General features: G+C 38.4%; 1 protein-coding gene across 1 annotated transcript; it reads left to right on the top strand.

The window, feature by feature from the left end:
* Positions 1–14,576: 14,576 nt before the first annotated feature.
* Positions 14,577–16,043, top strand: LOC104235694 (uncharacterized). Its single transcript, XM_009789502.2, has one exon. The coding sequence runs from the start codon at positions 14,577–14,579 to the stop codon at positions 16,041–16,043; it is 1,467 nt and encodes a 488-aa protein (XP_009787804.2).
* Positions 16,044–17,563: the final 1,520 nt, after the last annotated feature.

The raw sequence follows: 17,563 nt of genomic DNA, 5'->3' as shown, positions 1-17,563 counted from the left end.
TCCCCGATAACTCGAACTCGACCCTGACATCGGCCCCGAGGTTCCTCATCGACCAGACACACATCCGGGAAGCAGGCCCTGTGGTTCGATTATCATCCCGTTTTAGCTTGTATTTAAACTTTAAACTCCATATTATTAGCATCAACTGCTCTAACAACTAGCTCGGGAATAGATCACGTATTTTTAGAATTCCATTTACAAATTTAATTGTTGTTACCATTTTCACGGTAAACAGTTTGGTGCCCATCGTGGGGCTAAAAATAATAGTGATTATATTCTTGATAGTTTCATTGCACAAGCGCACATTATATTTCACACTTTTCTTGTCCAAGATCCTTTGATTTTAGGTCAAAATGTCGAGCTCGGTAAACGGAGTCGAGAACGACAACCTCGAGAATCATGAGAAAAATGGCGTGGCTATCCCGGTCGCCGGAGCACCACTACAGAATCCAGATAACGCACCCAGACCGATTCTAGTGGACGCAGACTCACAGGATGCACAGCAGGCCGATGAAACTTCTCACACCAACAAGAGCATACGACATAGTGACTGACATGAAGCCCAAAACACCCCGGCCCGGGAAGAATAGGAAGTTAGTCTTCATGCTATTTTTGAAATGTTGCAGGCACAACAGTTGGCCATTGCTCAGTTGTAAAGCCATCCGAGAACTCCCAGCACATCAGTATCGGAGGTAGCTCCCCCCGCCGAGAAAGTACCCGAAAGATCAAGCAATAACGGGTCAGTAACTGACCCCGCCATAGTGAAGATGCTCGAGGACCTCACCAAAAGGATCGAGTCAGGTGAGAAGATGATTGCAGCCAATGATAAAAAGGGTCGTGACCAGGTCGGCGTCCACAACCGGTACCAATCGAAGATTAGGGCCGAGGACAACCAATTGGGAGCCCCTTCGGGCTCAGTGTATCCAAACAGACTCCTGGTAAAAGAGTCAAAACCAAACAAAGAAAGGTACCAACCTTACCACGAAGACAGAAGAAACGCCCCAAGGCGCAACCTACCTCGCAACGATTGAAGGATGGATCGAGGACAGGACCCTCGAGGGCTCGCCAATAGAACCAGGTTTGATTGAATCATAGCGCCAACAAACACGCCCCACTTATCGGAATACAACTTCTGCGTCGACGTTTCAGACATCGTGTTCGCCATCAGCAAGATCAGAGACGCCAAATGGCCCAAACCAATATAGTCAGACCCTTCGCAGAGAAATTACAACTTAGTATCCGAGTTCCACAACACGCAGGTCACAGGACCGATGATTGCCATCAGCTACAGGAGGAAGTGGCTCGACTGCTCAACAAAGGGCACCTCTGGGAATTCCTCAGCGATCGGGCCAAAAATCAATTCCAAGAGAGGGAGGCGACCAAGAAAAATGAGGCAAACGAGCCACAACACGTCATCCATATGATCACGGGGGCACCGATGCCCCGCAGGAACCCGTAATGAGACGGACAAAAATATCCATCACCAGAGAAAAACGGACTCGGGGATATATCCCCGAAGATGCCCTCACGTTCAACGCAGAGGACATCGAGGCCCTGTCTCAACCCCACAACGATGCCCTGATAATCTCCTTTCTTGTAAATTCTTTTCAGATAACACGTGTACTCGTGGATCCAGGTAGCTCGACCAATATCATCAGGTCGAGGGTGATAGAATGACTCGGGCTGCTCGAACAAATCGTGTCCGCCACCCGTGTCCTCAATGGATTCAATATGGCGAGCGAAACAACAAAAGGAGAAATCGTCCTTCCGGTTACCATGGCCGGCACAACCCAAGACACCAAATTCCATGTCATCGAAGGAGATATGAGGTATAACGCCTTATTTGGACGACCTTGGATACACTGCATGAGAGCAGTACCATCCACCCTCCACCGGGCAATAAAATTCCCGACAAAGGACGAGGTCAAAATCGTCTATGGGGAACAACGCGCATCAAGGGAAATGTTCGCTACATATGACGCAGTATCAAAACTCATGCCTCCACCTCCGAATGAAACAACGAGTGTCACATCCCTTTTTTACCCCTCCAAAAGATAATGTAGTAATTATGCTATGGATTTGTGGGTTAAAGAGTTTTTCCAATTAAAGTGACAATTTTGAAATAGGGATTATTTTTGTTATTCAGAGTCGCCACTTGGAATTGATTTGTTGGTATTCCAAGTCACCTTAATCCCTAGTCAAAAGAAGGTTTGACTCTTTTATTATTGGTCTACGAAAACAAAGTCCGGATAAAGAATTCTGTTGACCGGGGAGAAGGTGTAAGGCATTCCCCAAGTCCTGTGGTTCTAGCACGGTCGCTTTATTGACTACATTTGGCTTAAATTAATTTTGGATAAACTGTGATATATTTGATTTCTCATCTTTTACTTATGTCCACTTTTACTGCTTGATTAAAATTATGAAAGTTATATTGAATTAAGTCACACATACGCGTACTTATTTTGTTACGTATCACAACTATGCCACTGAGACCATACACAAAACCATGATATTTAATTATTTAAAGCACACCAAAAAAAAACTAGCACATGAATTATTTTTCTAACACTAATTTAAGATTATTGTGAGGCTTAAGAGTTATATATTTTTCTCACTTAACACCACTCATGACCTATTCTTATTCCTTACCAAGAAAGAAAACAACTCCAATATTCAATAAAACAGAACAATTAAAGATCTATTAATTAAGGGGGGAAAATGATACTAATCCATTCATGAGCAAGAAATGCATTAAGAGAAGGAAATGAACCTTTAATGAGCTTTTCTAATTTTAAGACTCCTATGCCAAAGTTATTGTACACATTACAAAACCAGTGAAGTTAAACTTTTTGTGGATTGGACTACTTTAAACTAGTAATGATTTACTTCAAAGTCAGATGCTTAATCAGATAACATTTTTTTCCAAAAGCAAACGATTTACAGAGTACTTTGACATGGCCATTTTTCCATATATATATATTCTAATATTTTACCTCAAATTTAGCAAATGAAATAACATTTACTACACATATTTTCAAAATTCAGAAGACTAGAAATACACATATATCTTAAATGTTCAACAATCAAACCAACTGATCATGAGAGTTGAAACGCCAATTAATCATCGAAGCCGACTAAACACAAAGCATTATGATTAAAATTCATACTAGATAAAGCCAATAAGGAATTACAACTCAAAAGATATGATTGGAAGACAACAATAAAGTATCATTGAAACAAAGAAAAAGAAACGGACCTTATGAAGCTTCCCAATATTTAAAGAACAATCCAAACAACCTTACACTAAAATGGCTAAAATCATCGGCGAAAATGGTGACAAGAATTGGGTCAAGGAGCGACTCACGATAGGAATCTTGACGGAAAACTCGAACCCGATCTCGGCGACCTTGACGGACTGAACATTTCAGGTGATTTTAGGACGGTTTGGGGCTGGTTTGGAACTGATTTTCGGGGTTGTTGTTGTCGCTGTTAGCAACTGTGCCTGGCAGCATTTTTTAGCTGCATTTAAGACTTTTGGGGGGCTGTATTCGAGCTGGGTTTGGAGGTATTTTTTAGCTCGTGTTTGGAGCTGTTTTGGGGGTAATTTCGGGCCAGAGTTTGGAGGTTTTAGATCTAGTTTTGCTGCTCCCTTTTGGCTGGATTTTTTGCTGTGTTTTTGTGCGGATTTTAGGTAGTTTAATGGGGTTTGGGGAGATATGGTCGCTGCTGATTTTCTTGGCCTCTAGGGTCGAAGTTTGGGCTGTCCCTTTTTTTTAAGAGGAGTTTTATATGGCCGTTTTTATGGCGGAAAAAATGGAGTGTGATGGCTGCTTTTTTTGACATTGTTTGGTCGAAAGTGACTAGTTCTTCATGAGCTTTACAACTGATTTTTTTAGGGTGCAAGATGATGCCCTCATCCTCTTTTCACTCCCCATTTTCCGTTTATTGTCCCCTACTTTCCTCCTCCTTTTTTTGACTTTTTTGTTGTGTGTGTTTGTATTAGTAAGATAGAGTGGAAGTGTGAGTTGTGAAGGAATAATTGTGTTAGCGGTAAGGTTCGTGCTAAATGATGTGAAGGAGTTAAAAAATTTCAGGCATGGTCAAAAATTAGATGCTCACAATATGCCCCTTTTTGCTTGAAAACATGAAGAGTTTTCAGGCAAAGAAAAGATGAGTGATATGACTAATTTTTGGCCATATTATTATTTAAAATTGGAGAAATAAAAGACAAAGAGTGCAACCGAGTCCTGGTTTGGACGACCTACATATCCCGGGTTATAAGGAAATCAAGTCGTGTGTAATTCAAGGAAAAGAATGAAATGCCGAGTAGAGGAGTCAAGCAAGGTTTCGTCGAGGCTCCGGTCCGCAGTCTTGTTTATTACATCAAAGATATAAAAAGTTACATAAAAAAATGAACTACAAGATCCTATCAATGTCTTCAAAAACTTGATCTTGTGTCTTGATTGACTCTTCTACACATTCTTCTTATCAAAACGGGAAAATACAATGCATCGTGACTTCAGTCATGTCTTGAGTAATCCAAATCTTTTCATCTGTTGTTGCATTTTGGATTCACTTTTTTTAATGCTGGATTGACACTTCTCTTGGTCATCTCTAACTTTTTGCCTCGAGGCAAAACCTGCTCAGACACCAAAACAAACAAACGAACGGAATTTTTCTGCCCCAATTTTTACTAGGAAAATTTCGTGAGTTATTGTAATAATTTTCTAAATTACTTTATTAAAATCATGAAAGTGTCGAGATTGGTGTACCCTAGGAAAACACGATTATTTGGAAATGGTGTATCCTGATTGTCTAAATGGTATCTCAACTAAGAATTGATGTACCTTATATTGGAAAATAAAGCTAGGGATTGGCGTACCCCATATTGGTAAGGAAATGTAACCAGGGGTTAGTGCCATGTATTACTGAAAAAGAAAATGTAACCAGGGTTGGCACCCTGTATTACTGACAAAAATGTTGAATCCCCCTAGGCGAAAATGTTCTACCTGGGTTAAGCTATGTAAAATAACCTGAGCGAAGAGTACTTCTACCCGAAAATATGAGCTGGATTCTCCTAGGCGAAAAGGTTCTACCTGGGTTAAGCTACATAAAAACAACCTGAGCGAAGAGTACTTCTACCCGGAAATATGAGCTGGATTACCCTAGGCAAAAAGGTTCTACCTATGTTAAGCTATGTAAAAACAACCTGAGCGAAGAGTACTTCTACCCGGAACTATGAGTTGGATCCCCCTAGGCGAAAAAGGTTCTACCTGGGTTAAGCTAATGTAAAACAACCTGAGCGAAGAGTACTTCTACCTGGAAATATGAGTTGGATCCCCCTAAGCAAAAAGTTTCTACCTGGGTTAAGCTACGTAAAAACAACTTGAGCGAAGAGTACTTCTACCCGAAACTATAAGCTGGATCCCCTTAGGCTAAAAAGGTTCTACCTGGGTTAAGCTATGTAAAACAACCCGAGCGAAGAGTACTTCTACCCGAAAATATGAGCTGGATCCCCCTAGGCGAAAAGGTTCTACCTGGGTTAAGCTACGTAAAAATAGGAGGTGTGAACAATAGTGATGTATGTCGAAAGTAAAAGAAAAATGGAGATTTTAAGGAGCTTACGTTTGGTGACATTCGTTCTTTTAGAATCACCATTCTGCATGCTTTGTTCCTACTTCAAACAAAGAAAAATTTGTGAGTTTTCAAAGTGGTGGTTGGTTTGTGGCCTTGATGCCCTGAGTAGTTTGATTCGTGGCCACTGCCGTCAAAAAACCGATTCTGTCAGCGTGGCACCGAGATGCTTGACTGCTCTGTATTATTTTCTAGAGACCTTGGATTTCCAAACTTTTGCCGAGATGGTTGGCCACATGGGACTCAACCTTTTCAACTTCATTTGCCTTTATAGGCACTTCAATTTGATTTTCTTCTTCCAAGAGTTTTGATTTCAAAGCATCGGCCGCCATGGCCAGTCGAGGCCGGCTTATGCCTCCTGACGAGGCTGGGCGCCTTTTTGCATATTAGCTTGTATCAAATGAGAACCCTGTAAATCGGTCTTACCATCCTTTCTTTGTCTTAGTTTTAGAACAGTGTTAAACCGAAAGAGATTCAAATAAAACAAACAATGGAATGGAGAATGAGTTTAAAACAAGAAATGTCCCTTTCGGGGAAAGGAAAGAAGGACTTATCTGGAGTACATGCGGACTTCAATGAACATGCATGCCTTTTGGACTAGATGCCTGATCTGTGTAAACCGCCCGACTCTCAGAAATTCATCACAACTTTTGCCTCAAAGTCGAGAAACCTAGCCAGGACTCTGTCTATGCCGATGACTATGAGAATCCTCTTTTCGATCAGGGGCACCTTTGCGGGTTTTCACGAGCTGACCTCTCTCATTTCTCTACTCACCATCGCCTTATAATGCTCTTTACGAGTTTTCACTAACAAGACTCTTTCATTTTGATTTCTTTGCTTACTGTCGCCTCACGGTGCCCATGTGGATTTTCACCAATAAGACTCTCTCATTTTATTTCTTTGCTTACTGTCGCCTCACGGTGCCCGTGTGAGTTTTCACCAATAAGACTCTCTTATTTGATTGCATCGGATCCAAGTAGTTGTATCCTCTAATTTTGGACATCTTTACTGATTGATCGGAAGGACTTGAACATGATTTGGGGTAAAAAGAGTTTGGACTGAATTACAACTTTGGAACCTTTCAGGCGAACCATCACCGAACCATTATAACATCTGCCCCAATTTCACTTTTTGGGGGAATTTGGATTTTTATTTTGGTGTGACTGAACCCCAAAGAGAGGCTGCCTACATATCCTTTCGGAATCAAGTCGAACGTAATTTAGGAAGACTTAGAATCCCATTTACAAATTTAATTGTTGTTACCATTTTCAGGGTAAACATTAAGCAAGATTGTTAGGTATATTCTTATCCTAACCGCAAAATCTTCCCTCGAGCCACGGGTTCAAAAACAAGCTCTCTTTAATTCCACTCTAATTTAAATACGGCTTTCCCAAGTATAGCATAGATAGTATGGTGAATTGGTAGCTATAACAACTCACAAATTTAAACTAGAATTAAAGAAACAACCACAAGACGATAATCTGAATTAACCAAGATGTAATTATAAACGTTAATAATCATGTCAACCACAACTCTAGAACAGAGTGCTTAGCCACTTTTGTTTGTAGTAACAAGTTTCCAAATATTTTGCATAAACAAATTATAAAGAAAAGATAAAGGAATGAAGAACTCTATGATTTTCTCCTCCAAAAGTTGGTACACGTGATGTTCTTGCCTCCGGTCGCAAAACTCTTCCAAAAATGGTGTTTAATGACTATTTATATGAATAGGGAAAAGACCCAAACGAAATAACCAAGTCCAAAACCAAATATGAGACGAAATATGATTTTAAAATCCGGAATCCCCTCGCTACAGATTGTGCCTCGCGACCTCTATAGCGCGCTCCACCTCGCTTTAACCCGTGTGTCGCCAGCTCTGTCGTGAGCTAAGTACCTCGCATCGCCAACTCTAACGCGCAAAAATTCCCTCGCGTTGCATGCTCTATAACTAGAGGCGGATCCATGATTTCAAGAGGATATGTGCACTATTGTGAAGAGGCGGATATAGAATCACGTGTTTAACTTTAGTTTCTTACCATGAACTCACTACACTTTTGAAATTATAGGTTCAAAATTATATTCTTTTAATTAGTGATTTTCACATATGTATCTATACTCCGTGCCGTAAATAAGACCGTTTGAAGTGAGATTTAAACCGCCAATTTTACTCGTAGAGGTGCACCGAATAATTATTGTACAATAAAAGTCTTTGACTATGAATGCACACACATATATTTAAGTAATTTTAAAAAAATATAACATTATTATATATAATTTATTAAGAGGAATATGGGTTCACGTAAGCCCATATCCCAAGGCCCAAGGCATAGATACGCCCATGTCTATAGCGAGCAACACGGCTCGCTTCGCTGAATTCTTCTTTACTGCTTTGTTTTTTTTCTTTTCATTTTGCTATCTTTTGAGGCTTTGCCTAACTTTGCTTTCCTTTCTTTGCTTTTCAAATATTAATCATCACTCCATCATCAAATAATCACGACAAATAACTACGAGCCAATCATGACATCAAAATTATTCTCATCATCAAATAATCATGAGTCATTCTTGTAGTGCATAAAATACACATAAAATCTCTATTTTGCTCCCAATTTCGTCTTCAATGTACCTACACATAAAATAAGCTCAATTAAGCACAAATTTAATATAGTATAGCATTAAAGCCCCAAAATATAAGATAAGTAATGCAAAATATAGAATTATAGCCAAACATCAGTTCACAATTAAATGATTATTAATATTTTGTAGATTTTTAATACATATACAGGGTATGTGCAAAAGTTATTGGGTTCAGGGGAATCCACACATATTAAGTTGGATCCTCCCCTGGATGCTGGGCTGCAAATCGAACCCAGGCAGCATACTACAAAGTCAAGTTGTGCCGCCCAAATCGACAAATACAGTTGTCTGACCTCTGAGTTTTAAGGTACCAATTAAAAGATATACATATTATTCAAGATATATTCACATATGTACATACATATCTTCTGAAGTTACCAGGGGTTGATGACCTCCCTACTCTAAGGGTAGATCCGCCTCTATACACAATGGTTGAGTGAATTTCAATGTTATAAATATTTATATGTAACCATTAATAAAAAGTGAAACTAATAATAGATAACTTGCTAAATTATGTTATAATACACTATCTGTATATCTTTAGGAACTATGTATATAAGTTAAGCTCTAAAAAGAGTAGTTTGATTTATGGGGAAATGCTGCTTATGAATCATAACCCATTTCCTTTAGAGGGTTATAAATGATTGTGTCATTAAGGTCTTTCATTACAAATTACTAAGTTAAGACTAATGGATTGCCTACTTACTGTTTGCGTTACGAAGTATTAATTTCATATTAAAAGTTCTTTTAAACAGCGAGAAGATTCAATTATAGGATGAGAATCAACTATGTAACAACTACATTGAGAATTCAAGTATATATAGAATTTGTTTCTCATTAAAAAAAAAATAGTACATAATTCTGCTTCACCTTACTTGTTATGTAATATGTTAAATTAATACAATGAATGGAGGAGAAATAGTTTGGAATTGGTCCAGGAAACATTTATGAGGGGAAACATTGGTTAGAAGATAAAATTGAAATAAGATGAATGTCATGTGCGTTATACAGATAAGTTTACATTAAACTGTACTAAATTTTATAAGCCATTAAAACCAGGGAGTATCAAAATTCATGAATAATTACTGCAATCCACGTGGCATAACGTGCGTTTTTAGTATTAGAGACCACCCATGACCAATCTTCTTCAAAGCTCTAGCTCTAACACCACAACTGTTAAAAAAACAGACATCGTCAGATTAATTAGTTAATTAATAAATCTAGCTGAAAAAAAAAAAAAAAACATGTTGAACTTTTTATACTCTCAGTTAACCTATTACAAATGACAAAAGCAATCCATTTATTAGTAACTAGTGAATTTGTCGCGCTCTGCGCGGTCATAAAAATAAATAAATGAGCTTTAAAAATTTCCTTGATAATTTTAATTCTATAAGTTGAATATGTAGAACATATTTATATTTTTAACGGTTAGCTCAGTTTCACAAAAAATAATTTGAAGGTAACAAAAAGAATGATATTAAAACTACAACTATATATGCTTAATAACTTCACATATACAACCATTTCGTAACAAATCTTTTTGTGGTAAAAGAAACAATAATTAGTATTAAAAACACATAGTATATGATTTAACTTTTTCGTCATTCATAATTAGTAAAATTGTGAAAATTTCTTTTACTTCTTCATTACTAAAATAAAAAAAGGAAATTATATTTTTTTACTTTATTCACTGTTTACATATATATATATATATATATATATATATATATATATATATATATATATATATATATATATATATATATATATATGTATGTATGTATGTATGTATGGAGGATTTAAAGACAATGCAATGATATAAGATATATGATCAAGGCAATTCTAGTGTTCAACTTCACTCAGTGTTTCTACATTTCAAGTTGGGGAATAGTTATCTTTGTTATGTATTTCTTTCTGAAAAGCTTTATGCTTTTTGAGTCAAACGGCAATTTAACTAATTCTAGCATTTCTTTGATTTTCTTAAAAAAGGAAGAGAAAAAACTTTCAAGAAAGTTCATTTCTTTTATATTTATCTTATATCTAGGTGGTTTTAAAAAAATACGTATCGGTTTTCTAACCTAAATTAAACATGGTTTTCTGATCCTTAATCTTCACAAGTAAGAAATCATAAGCAGGATTCTTCAAATACGGCGAGGTAAAAAGACAAAGCTAATATGGAAATATATATATATATATATATATATATATATATATATATATATATATATATATATATATATACACACGTGTTCTTTGGCCATAGGAATATATATGTAAAATCTACGCTCTACATCTTCTTTTCCTTTTTGAAATTTTCTTATATTTATGATAAAGAAAAGAGAAATGGAAAATAAATCCACAAAACAAATTAAGAAAAAGGAAAAAATTTAAAAGATGAAAAAAGAAGAAGAAGATACAAAATCAAAAAGTTTAAGATTAGGTAAAAATGGAAAAATAAATGTACATACTACTTTCTTCTAATCTTTTTCCCTTTCATTTCTCGTTCTTTTCTTTTTCCCTTTCATTTATCATCTCTTTCATTTCTTTTCTTCTTTCTCTCCCCCTAACATGCTACTTCCTCCATAGCTAAGATAAATATTCTCCAAATTTGCCTTTATAACAAAATAATAAATCTGTTGCAATATTCTATACAAATACACGCATTCATTCAATATACATTTCGGAGTTCGGCGCATCTCCATCTCCCCTTCTTCTTATCTAATTTCATCCTATTCATAATGAATGATCTTAACAAAAACTTCACCCTTCTGTGTCAAGTCTCTCATAATAATACATCTTGCATGATTCAAATGATTATCTGAAACCTAGTATCATTATATGAGTTAGCAGGCTTTGCTCTGTCTCATCCTTCAAAAGACACAACATCTTTTTACTCCATCAAAAGTCATGCTTCTTAATCCTCTTCTTTCTTTTTCTACTAAACTCACTCCTTCGACGATACTATCTACTTTCTCTGTTTCCATTGTTTGTTTGATGATTTTACTGTCTATTGATGTTCCTTCTCGTTTTTCAAATTTGAAGTAAAACAGAGTTTGAACGGCATAGAATGCATAAGTAATTTGAGACTGTGCATAAATTTAACTTTATGCCAATTGTAAAATTTAGGGAAGAGGTGAGAAGCCTGTAGGAAAAAGATGTTACTACAGAGAAATATTATAAGTGTATTTGGAGGCTGGGAAGAAAGGAATAAAGATACTTTATAATTAAAAGCAGTCATAGAAGTGAGTCAAGGAAGAAAGTAAATGCATGTGTTTCAAGGAAGGAAATCGAAACAAAGAAGGAGGTTGAAAAGACGCTAGCGGGAAAAAAAGAAATGTTTCAACAAAAAGTTGTAGTGATACATAATAATGAGGAAAGAGAGGAGATGTAAGAGGTGTAAAATAAGAAAATTAATGCACCGTTTCAGGAAATTAATCTTTTAGATTTATTAATTGAGTTTATTGTGTGAAAAGAGAAAAAAAATCCCTAAAATTCTAAGAAAATAGATAAATACTTTCCTCATCAATAAGAGATGCCACATCACTTTCGAAGGGCCCTGCTTTATATTGATACTAGTGTAACTATCCGCGCTTTGCGCGGTAAATATGATAAATATTAATATATACAGTATAATTTTTAATAAAAAAACTCAATCTTTACCGAGCAAAAACTATTTGATAATAGGCTAAATCTAGGTAATTTGGCGATTGTTTATGTTTCCACTTGATTATATTCCAATATCATAATATGGTTAATTGATGAAAAATAGGCTCTAATTGTGAATTGTATACATTTCAGGTTGATGAGCCTATGTGATGCCTTAAAAGTGTGATTGGAACCATTTTGGAGCAAGAAAGACTCCTCGGAGCTGAGTATGCTTGAAGACGAGAAAAAGAAACGATGAAACAGAAAACTGGACATGCGCGCCCAAGTGCGCGCCCGCGCTACTTTTAGCGTGTCCAAGACAGAATCCTCAGCCAACTAGCGCGGCCAGATGCGCGTCCAGGTGTGCGGTCGCGCTAGTCCAAATTTTGGGAAGAATTATTTAGGAGCAAAATTAGAAATCTGGAGGAAAACCCACTTAACCTATATAAAGTCAAGCTCGACCAAGGAAGTTTTGGAGAGTCGAGTGCAAGAAATAGAGAGTCAAGAGGCAAGGAGGAGATTTGACCATCAAGTTCTTCTTTTCTTCTCTTGGTTTTTGCTATTTGGGATGAAATTGAACCTATTTGTGATGAACACTAGTATGAGTAGCTAAAATCCATTGTTCTAGGGTCATGGGTGAAACATGAATGTTGTTGTTTGAAGTTTAATTTGACAAAGTTAGTTTATCATCTTGGGTTGTTTATTTATATCTGCTTTTAATTATTTTGTTGAGTAGCTAACAGTAAAATACTATCTACGAATCTTTAGTTGAACTCGAAAGTGGGAACTTTAGATTGCATATAGAATTAAATAGAGCAAGTTCTTGAACCCGGGCCTCGGGGAACGGATTAGCAATTGGGATAAACATATACCCAATTGCCTTGCTTGGTTGAAATACAGGAATTGTAAATGCATTCTTGTTAATCTTAATTCCATAGACATATAGGCATTGAGTTAACTTGAATAGGCGAGTAAGGATTCGACAGATTCTTATGAGTAACATTAACCCTGTCAATCAACAATCTAGGTAAATGGATCAGTCATTTTAAGCTAAGAACATAACACGATTGTTAATTAGCCCGTGACCCTGGAATATCCTCTCCTACTGTTTGTTACTCGGAATTGTTATTTGTTTGGTTAATTGCTCTAGTTAGATTATTGCTTGATAATTAGGTAGTAAAACAATTACATCTCTACTTTTTTTTAAAAAAACCCTCTTGAATAGACAAACTAATTGAGTTTGAATTAGTCAACAGTTAATCATAAGTCTTCGTGGGAACGATACTCTCTCACTACTCTATTACTTGACGATCACGTGCACTTGCGTGAGTGTTTTTGGTCGCAACAAGTTTTTGGCGTTGTTGCCGGGGACTTAGAAATTAGTTACTTGACTGAGTTGAGCTTTTATTATTTATTTATTCAAGTTTTAATTTTCAGTTCACTTTGTTCGTGCCAATACAGGTTTTCTTTTCTTGAATGCGAAGAAGTAGAAGCGCAAACAATCTCCTTCCTCTTGATCCCGAAATTGAACGAACACTTCACAGATTGAGGAGGGAGGTGGACGCTAGAACTAGAATTGAAAGAGAGTTGGACATCATAGTTCAACTACAGCCAATTGAGATGGCAGGTAATGAGGAACGCGCGGTGATCGAAGCCGCAAGGCCCAGTCTGGCTAATATGACTCAGGCTATTGTGAAGCCTGATATCACTGGGCACTTTGAGCTAAAACAATACATGGTGCAGCTGATATAGTCCACAGGGCTATTCTTGGGCTTACCTCATGAAGACCCGCAGAGGCACATTCAGAATTTCTTGGAAATTACAGATACTTACAATTATCCGAATGTTTCTAAGGACTATGTCAGGCTGACACTTTTCCCCTTTTCACTGATTGGGGAAGCTAAGGAGTGGTTGAATAAGGAGCCAACTAATTCAATCCGCACCTAGGATGATCTGGCAAGGAAATTCTTAATCAAGTTTTTCCCCACTAAGAAAACAAAGGTATTGAGGAGTCAAATTCTTGGGTTCGAACAACGAGCTGGCGAGACACTTCGTCAAGCATGGGAAAGGTACAAGAAGATGCTTAGAGACTGTCCTCATCATTGCCAGACGGATGAGGTATTGGGTCACACTTTTGTAGATGGGTTGATAATGCTTCAAAGATGAATCTTGATTCAGTTTGGGGGTAGTTGCATGGCCAGACCGTACAGTGAAATCCAAATCTTGCTGAATAACTTCACTGCTAATGATAATAACTGGCAAGGTGAGGGTGATTCACGAAAGGCAGTTAAGCAAAAATCAGCTGGGTTACTTGAGCTCGACGACGTGTCAACCATAAGAGCCGATATTGCAAAGCTGGCCAATCAGATGACTAGGATAACAATGCAGCAGCCACAGACAATGCAACATGTACAACAAATGACTATTTGCTGCGAATTCTGTGGCGACAGTCATATGAGTGATATGTGCCCCACGAATCCGGAATCCATCTATTATGTGGGGCAACAGAATAGAGGTCCACCGAATCAGCATGCACAATATGGGAATTCTTACAATCCAAATTGGAGGAATCATCCCAACTTCTCATGGGGTGGAAATCAGTAGAATCAGAATCAACATAGACCCCAAGGGAGTTTCAATCAACCTCAGAGACCACCCCAACAAATGGAAGAAAGTACCAATGATTTGCTAAAGAAGTTGTTGATTGACAATCAGCAACTCAGGACCGATTTCAGAAATCTTGAAAGGCAAATGGGGCAGTTAGCAACAAATCAAAACACTAGACCTGCAGGCGCTCTCCCTAGTGATACAGAAAAGAACCCTCAAGTGAATGCAGTTACACTTAGAAATGGGAGGGAGCTAGAGGAAGTGCCAAAGAAAAAGAGAGACAAACCCATACCTGAGGGAGAGTTGATCCCTAAAGTGACTCACGAGCCAAAGAATGATGTTGAAATTCCAGAGCCAGTGGAGTCCCCAAGGCCACCACCACCTTTCTCCCAGAGATTGCAGAAAAAGAATGATGATCGCATGTTCACAAAATTTCTCTCTATGTTGAGCCAGGTTCAATTGAATATCCCACTTGTTGATGTGCTTCGTGAAATTCCAATGTATGCTAAGTACATAAAAGATATAGTGGCTCACAAGATAATATTAACTGAATTTGAGACAGTGGCACTTACTGAGGAGTGCACTTCAAGGGTCCAAAATAAGCTCCCTCAAAAGCTTAAGGATCCTGGCAGTTTCATGATTCCTGTGCACATTGGTAATATTGATGTGGGCCATGCTCTTTGCGATTTAGGGGCGAGCATAAATCTGATGCCCCTGTCTTTGTTCAAGCAATTGGGCCTGGGAGCTCCAAGGCCCACTACTGTGATGTTGCAGCTGGCTGATAGATCGATAGCACACCCTGAAGGGGTGATTGAAGATGTGTTGCTGCAGATTGGGAAGTTCATATTCCCTGCTGATTTCATTATCCTCGATTATGAGGTTGATGAACTGGTTCCAATCATATTAGGGCGACCTCTCTTAGATACTGGTGATGCAATTATCAAAGTGAGAGAGGGAAAGATGATTTTGAGGGTAGATGATGAGGAAGTAGTTTTTAATGTCTACAAAGCAATCCAACTTCCCCGCCACTATGAGGAGCTCTCAATGATATCTGTTGTTGAGGCTGATGAGCAAATTCAATCTCCGAGTGTATATCTAGACGATTCTCTGGAGAAAGCACTTATGTTGCTTGATAGCCTGGGGGCTGATGAGGAGGTTGAGGAGATGATGCACATCCTTGATATATCTTGTGTGTACATGAAAGGGATACACCCCTTTGAGCCTTTGAATAGGCCAAAGGGACCTCCTCCAAAGCCGTCAATTGAGAAAGCCCCAAAATTGGAGCTTAAACCTCTCCCACCTCACCTGCAATATGCTTATTTGGGTGACTCTGACACTTTACCCATTATTGTTTCTTCTGACTTGTCTAAATTGCAGGAAGAAAAGCTGTTGAGAGTGCTATGTGAGCACAAGCAAGCACTTGGGTGGACGATGTCTGACATTAAGGGCATTAGCCCAGCCTTTTGCATGCACAAAATCCTCATGGAGGACGGACACAAGCCCAGTGTAGAGCAACAACGCTGACTCAATCCAATCATGAAAGAGGTGGTAAGAAAAGAAGTGATTAAGTGGCTTGATGCATGTATTGTATTTCCTATCTCAGACAGCAAATGGGTAAGCCCCGTCCAATGTGTACCCAAGAAAGGGGGGATGACTGTAGTAGTTAATGAGAATAATGATTTAATCCCTACAAGAACTGTCACCGGGTGGAGAATTTGCATTGACTATAGAAAATTGAACAGTGCCACCCGGAAGGACCACTTTTCCCTCCCCTTTATTGACCAAATGCTTGATAGATTAGCTGGTCAGGAGTACTATTGCTTCTTAGATGGTTACTCGGGGTATAATCAGATTGCTATAGCCCTAGAGGACCAATAGAAGACCACTTTTACGTGTCCTTGTGGCACGTATGCGTTCAAGAGAATGCCCTTTGGTCTTTGTAATGCACCTGCGACTTTTCAAAGGTGTATGATGGCCATTTTTACTGGCATGGTTGAGAGGTTTGTGGAAGTGTTCATTGACGATTTTTCTGTGTTTGGATGTTCTTTTGATAACTGCTTGATGAACCTTGATAAAGTACTTGCTAGGTGTGAAGAAACTAACTTGGTGCTAAACTGGGAAAAGTGTCATTTCATGGTACGTGAAGGTATAGTTTTGGGGAACAAGGTGTCCAAAGATGGTTTGCAGGTGGACAAGGCAAAGGTGGAAGTGATTGAAAAATTGCCTCCGCCGATATCTGTCAAAGGCATTCGCAGTTTCTTGGGCCATGTAGGTTTTTATCGTCATTTCATTAAAGATTTCTCGAAAATTTCCTCTCCCTTGTGCAGGTTGCTTGAGAAAGATGTCGCCTTCAATTTGATGATGCCTTTCTGATGGCATTCGAGGAGATGAAGGGAAGCTTGGTGACTGCACCAATCATAATTGCTCCGAATTGGGAGCAGCCATTTGAGTTGATGTGCGATGCGAGCGACTTGGCTGTTGGTTCTGTCTTGGGGCAAAGGAGAAATAAAATCTTCCACTCCATCTACTATGTGAGCAAAACTCTGAATCCAGCTCAGATAAACTACACAGTCACTGAAAAAGAGTTGCTTGCAGTGGTGTGGGCGTTTGACAAGTTAAGGTCATATCTTGCGGGGACTAAAGTCATCGTCTACACAGATCATTCAGCTATCAGATACCTGTTTGAGAAGAAGGACACCAAGCCGAGACTGATTTGGTGGGTCCTACTCTTGCAGGAGTTTGATTTAGAGATTCGAGATCGCAAAGGAACAGAGAATCAAGTGGCTGATCACTTGTCCAGATTAGAAAATCGAAATCATGTAGCTGAAGGGGGTGCAATTAAAGAAACATTCCCTGATGAGCAATTATTGGCAATCACCTCAAGCACAGCCCCGTGGTATGCAGATTATGTGAACTTTATTGCAAGCGGGGTGACACCACCAGAATTGACACCCGATAATAGAAGAAGGTTCTTACATGATGTGAGGCTTTACATGTGGGATGATCCATTCTTATATAGGCTCTGTGCAGATCAGTTGGTGCGG

Source organism: Nicotiana sylvestris, chromosome 6, assembly GCF_000393655.2.
Source record: "Nicotiana sylvestris chromosome 6, ASM39365v2, whole genome shotgun sequence".
Classification (NCBI taxonomy): domain Eukaryota; kingdom Viridiplantae; phylum Streptophyta; class Magnoliopsida; order Solanales; family Solanaceae; genus Nicotiana; species Nicotiana sylvestris.
This window is presented reverse-complemented; position numbering and strand designations above follow the sequence as displayed.

What these genes read in the sequence shown, in the direction of transcription:
- LOC104235694 (XM_009789502.2), top strand. Translation starts at nt 14,577, where the DNA reads ATGGAAGAAAGTACCAATGATTTGCTAAAGAAGTTGTTGATTGACAAT.